The sequence below is a fragment of the Lucilia sericata genome, unplaced genomic scaffold (assembly GCF_015586225.1).
Source record: "Lucilia sericata isolate MDLA Ls3-8-SP2 unplaced genomic scaffold, ASM1558622v1 Contig000650F_arrow, whole genome shotgun sequence".
Taxonomy (NCBI): Eukaryota; Metazoa; Arthropoda; class Insecta; order Diptera; family Calliphoridae; genus Lucilia; species Lucilia sericata.
In genome coordinates, this window is record NW_023994656.1 from 190,718 (window position 1) to 196,753 (window position 6,036).

The window sequence follows — 6,036 nt, forward strand, 5'->3', positions numbered from 1 at the left end:
ACAGACTTAACTGACCTCCATTCAATTGTAAAAAACTTGTGCACCCATCTCGAAGTTAACATCGCTGTTGATGACATCCTTAACGTTATGTATATTAAAAAACATGGTGCTATACTTGTTAAATTTTGCCAAATAGCTAAACGCGATAAAGTTATTTCGGAATACTATAAATCGAAATCCCTCAAAGCGTCTGATGTTATAAATGGGGCTGCTGAAACCCGTGTTTATTTAAACGATAATTATTCATCCCTTGCTAAAAAATTACTAAAAATTTGTTGGAAACTGAAAAATGATAAGAAGATAAAGGGTTATAATATAATAAATCGTGAAACTCTTTTTGTGAAGATTACTATGCTTAATGAGGATGTTAAGTCTCTCAATTTTCACGAATGTATTAGCTATTTTAAACTAAATTACCAATAAGTATACCTAAACACCTATATCTTAATCTATTTACTGTATTTTTCCTTTTGTAATGTAAAATACCGTAAGCTTATATTTTTTATTTTTTATATTAAGATGGCTCTTTTCATATTGAAAATGTTTAAAATTACAAATAACTTTTTATATATCACTTTTTGGCTCCCACTAATATATGTGTATTGTCGTGAATGCGATGTCTCTTAATGGTAATCTTGGTCCTATAGCCGGGGATAAATCAATGTTAAACAAATGCCTTTCATCTTCGTCTGAAGTTATGAATATTGGTCATATTAATGCCCAGAGTCTTTGCCCCTCTGCATCCAGCACAAAATTAGATGAATTTAAATGTTTTTTCTACAATAGTCTTCTTGACATCATTGGAGTTTCAGAAACTTGGTTTAAACCTCACTTAATATCCCAATCGTTGACACTTTCCGGTTATAATCTTGTAAGAAATGATCGTATCAGGAATACTACTTCGAATAATAGTGGCCCAACCAGAGGTGGCGGCGTTTGCCTTTACATATCTAATAAACTTCGTTACCGCATACTCTTTCGTGCTGAACAATATGGAGTTTGTGAGTCTTTATTTGTCGAAGTTTTTGGAAATGGAACCTCTGTAATTGTTGGTGTTGTATATTTACCCGGCGGCGACATTAATGCATTTGAAAGTATCCATAATAACTTATTTGATCAATACAATAATATTATTGTTATGGGAGATTTTAACCATAATCTTTTTGATATTGTTAAATCACGCAATTTACGTTCTTTAATTTCTAGATGTGGCCTTCACTGTATACACAATTGCCTACCTACACATATTTTCCCACCTAATAATGCTACTTCTTTGCTAGACTACTTTCTCCTGAGTCAACCATCTTCTGTTGTTTACAAAAACCAGATACAAATTCCATTTTTTTCATCTTACCATAGTTTCATCTTTCTATGCATTAAATTTCCCTCTCAATTACGTAGTACCTGGATTGAATTTAAGGATTACAATCGCCTGAATTTTGAGAACATAAGTGAGTATTTTAGTCAATTTAATACATCTCCTATTTTCAATACTAACAATGTTGATCTTCAATTATCTACCTTAGATAGTTTAATTGAAGGACTTCATAATTTAGTACCAACGACAAAAATTTTATCTAATTCAAATAATTCTAAATGGATGAACTCGAGTGAAATTTTACAAACCAGATCAAAAAGAGATCACGCTTATCGTGCCTATCGTAGAAATCCTAATAGTGTAAATTGGTCTACTTACTGCAAATTACGTAATAAAACTAAATCTGTGATCAGAAAAGCACGTCGGAAATATGGTGAAACTTTGTTCAGTGTAACTGATAATAGTACATTATGGAATAGAATACGTAAAATGGGTATCGTTGATTCGAAAAAATCTGAATGCAATGATTTAGACGTGGAAGAAATAGCTAATGTTTTTTTGGACAATCTCAGGCAGGACAATACCGGAAACCTTGAATTTGACAACTTTGAAGACATTGCCAATTCGTTTTCTTTTATTCCTGTTACAGAATATGACATATTAATCGCTTTAAATTCAATTAAATCTAACTCTACAGGTCATGACAAAATTCCTATTAAATTTATAAAGATAATCTTTCCTCTCATTTCCCCTATACTTTTGTATCTTACAAACACTATTTTCACCTGTTCTAAGTTTCCAACCTCCTGGAAATTAGGCCGAGTCGTACCAATCCCAAAAAACGGAAAATTTGATAAAGAAAACTTACGACCCATAAGCATTTTACCTGCTATGTCCAAAATAATAGAAAATATAATGAAAAAGCAAATATTTGATTATTGTGCACAATATTCTTTAATCCACCCTAGTCAATTTGCATTCCAACGTAATCTCAACTCTACGTCTTTACTATTATCTCTCACCGAATCTATTAGAACCAAATTAGATAGCCAAAGAAATTGTACGTTAATTTCACTAGATCTCAGTAAAGCTTTTGATCGCATAAATCATGCCACTCTTGTAGATAAGCTCAGAAGATACTTTAATTTTTCAAAACCGGCATGTAAATTAATATACTCCTACCTTTCAGGACGGTCGCAGTACGTTTCCTTCAATGGTTATAACTCTAGTATTAGTAATGTAACTTCTGGCGTAGCTCAAGGGTCCGTACTGGGTCCCATATTTTTTCTCACATATTTAAATGACTGTATCTCGCTTTTTAATAACAGCTTTTGCCAATCCTTTATATTTGCTGATGATATATTTTTATTGTTTTCAGATAAGTACGACAATATGGAAAATTTTGAGATAAATTTGAATGTTCACCTTAACTCAATATCTAGTTGGATGTATACAAATAGTCTTGAGATAAATCCAACTAAGACAAAGGCCTTAAGTTTTAATTTAACTAACCGAACTTTTTCATTTCCAAGAATATCTATTAACGGACAGGCAATTTTATTTGTGGAATCTCTCAGATGCCTCGGTGTAATTATTGATTCTAAGTTAAATTTTAATGAACATATCAATTTAATTGCTAATAAAACTTGTCTTATTTTAAGAAGACTTTACTCGTTAAGAGCGTTTACTCCCAAACATGTAAGGAGCCGACTTGCCTTTTCACTTATCATGTCCCGAATTAACTATTGTCTCGAAGTTTTTTCAGCAACGTGGTCTTATAATCTTAATATTATTGAAGCAACTGTTCGAAAGGTAATTCGTTATGTATTTAATTTAAGAGCTCTAGAGCATGATCGTACTTCGATGCTCACTCCAGTATTCTTGAAATGTAGTTTTAATAATTATATTAATCTACGTATTTTACTTTATTTCTACAAGGTTATAAAATCCGGTAAACCAATATCACTTGTAAATCAATTTTCATTCATAAACTCAACACGAAATATTCAAATTTTTATTCCTCTGGGACATCTTTCTGTGTTTGATCGATCTTTTGTAAAAAGAATCCATCATACTTGGAGCTTACTACCCAACCATCTCAAACAATTTTCTTATTCTTCTCATACTTATAAGAAGAAACTCTTAGATTTTTTTAATGAAAATCAGTAGCATGATTAGACATTGTTTTTAACCTACATCAACCTTTGGTTATAGGATTATTATTATTATTTCTTGATATTTAATTTTTGACAATACATACATATATGGCTGGGGAGCCAAATCGACTTTTCTAGTATAGTTATCTGTCTCGCTCATGGTTATTTGTCACGGGCTTGTACAATAAATTTTTACTACAATATTTGTTCTACAAGCTCTGATAAATTCTTATGAATATGACAGTATATATATACCTATATATATATATATCTAATGATTACTGTATCTTATTTTGTATTTATATAAAATTAATTAATCTATTACATAGTTATTAATCTTACAATACATATTTTATTGGCCATGAAGGCTTTCTTTGTATTGATATTAATAAATAAATAAAATAAAAAATAAATAAAATAAAATCTATAGTTATTAAACTTAAATGATATTCAAATAAAAATTTTAAATATAAAACCTTTATAAAATCAGTATAAAGTCAGTTTATTTATTTTATTAACTTTATAATACAATCTTTTTTTCTAAAATATTATTAATTTTGTTCTTGAATTTCTGTTATGTACTTTTTTAAGTTTGACTTTAAACTGTTTATATATATTTTTTACCCCTTTTTCTCTAAATTCCTAAGTGACTTTTTTGAATCTATATGTATTTAGTATATATTATTATTATAAAGAAAATCTCTATGCCTTTGTTATAAAATATCACATATTTTCATAGTTATTATTAACTATATATTTTGTATGTATTGTATATTTTGTAAAATCTTAAACTTAATACTTTTCACTTTAATAACTATTTGTACTATTATTATATATTTTTTTTAATAATTTAATTTTGAAACGCAACTACCAAAGTATTCAAAAACTCATCTTATATTTATATGTATGTGTATGCGCTATAAACGTAATGAATAATCGATATATTAGTTACTAAATATAGATATTTTTTTTTCTTTTGTGTTAAAATACGAAATAATAATTATATAATGATAATTTAGAAATCGTCAAAAAAATATGTCTTACGTTAAATAAATGTTAAAAGTAAAAAATAATATTTAAATGCGTTTTATTATTAAATTATAAAATAAAATTAATCTAAAAAACTGTAGTAGTGGTGGCATTGTGTCAAAAAAAGCTTAGTCGGTTTTATAGTTGAATCTCTTTATCCTATAAGTAAACCTGGCCTCCGGTAGGTTAGTGGTTAGTGTTCTTGTCTGGTAGACCGGAGGTGGTGGGTTCGATTCCCACCTGAGGCACTGGTTAAGGAGCGCACAACAGGCCCGATAGAGGCCTAGGTGTATTTCTTCGGATTTAATGTATGTATATACATTCTCCTTTCAAACTAACTAACTAACTAAATCTTCCTCTAGATATCTGTAGTCATTTTCGAGCTATAAACTTTTAAAGAAAACAATTTGAAGCCTATTTAAAGGAGTAGGTTTGCGTGATAATGGGCGAAAAAGATTCATTTGGAACCTTGTAACTATCCTATGGATGAAGTTTACTCTTGAAGGCTTTTGTAAGTTGCGGGTTATAAGATCGATTCAAAAAGTCGGGCCAATTTGTTTTTGCATCATTATTCCTCATGTTTACCGAATCCGAATTCGATGAGGATATATTACTAAGTAATTCATGATAAGTTTTCATGAGGACGTTCAAAATGTTTTTCTACGCTTATCCGTTTCTTCATTATAAGGGTTCGAAACAGAAATCCCTTTAAAAACCATAGTGGGTGTGGCAGTAGCGGAAAAAGGATCTTTCATCTTTAAGTTGAATTTATAAGATTTCATATTGAGAAAGTTTTTCTTATCCATTTCCTCAATAGAAATTGCTATTAAAAACAAAGTTGTCACGCTTACGGAAAAACACCTTTCGCTTTAAGTTGATTTTGCAGCGAAGATAGTTTTGCTCACATACATTGCCCATCTACATAATTTTCGAGCTCTCGAGATTTTAAAGAAAACTGTTTGCAAAAATACACCTACTAAACGATTTTGTTGTTCATATTTGCCAAAAATTTAAAAAAATCTGTGGAAATCAAGCACAAAATGGTTATTGTACTTTATAGAACTATAGCGACATTTCATAATGTTTTCTGATCCGTATTTAAGGAAAAAATATACACGCTTGGCTTAGAAAATGAACTTACAAATGACTTCCACATCTTAGTAGCCACGCCCACCAAACTGTGTAATAATGGGGTGCAAATATAAACACACTTGACCATATGGGTAAAGATAGGTTTAATCTTATAGTTAAACATATTACCTATTCTATAAATAAAAGTTCTTTGAAATATCTTTAATAGTTTTCGAGTTAAAGGCTTTTAAAGAAAATAGTTTACAAACAACATACAACAAAGTCTTTCCCTTAGGTTTACCATCCGAATTTAATAAAATTATTTATATAGATAGCTCTGAGTGCACTCATTCATATGGCGTCCAAATAGTTTTGACACGTAGTTCAAGAAATCCGCTTAAACCATAGTATGCGGTCAATGATTTCAAGCCACTTTTTATAATTTCTCTTAATCCGAAGTCA

General features: G+C 29.8%; 1 protein-coding gene across 1 annotated transcript; it reads left to right on the plus strand.

Moving 5' to 3' along the window:
* Positions 1 to 557: 557 nt before the first annotated feature.
* On the plus strand, positions 558 to 3,898 carry LOC119607050. Its single transcript, XM_037960785.1, has 2 exons — positions 558 to 1,451; positions 2,697 to 3,898. Exons 1-2 carry the CDS (start codon positions 596 to 598, stop codon positions 3,485 to 3,487), a joined length of 1,647 nt encoding a protein of 548 aa, XP_037816713.1. The 5' UTR covers positions 558 to 595; the 3' UTR covers positions 3,488 to 3,898.
* Positions 3,899 to 6,036: the final 2,138 nt, after the last annotated feature.

What these genes read in the sequence shown, in the direction of transcription:
- LOC119607050 (XM_037960785.1), top strand. Translation starts at nt 596, where the DNA reads ATGTGTATTGTCGTGAATGCGATGTCTCTTAATGGTAATCTTGGTCCT. An exon ending in CCTGAATTTTGAGAACATAA is followed by an intron (nt 1,452 to 2,696) that starts GTGAGTATTTTA and finishes TATTGTTTTCAG; the next exon opens with ATAAGTACGACAATATGGAA.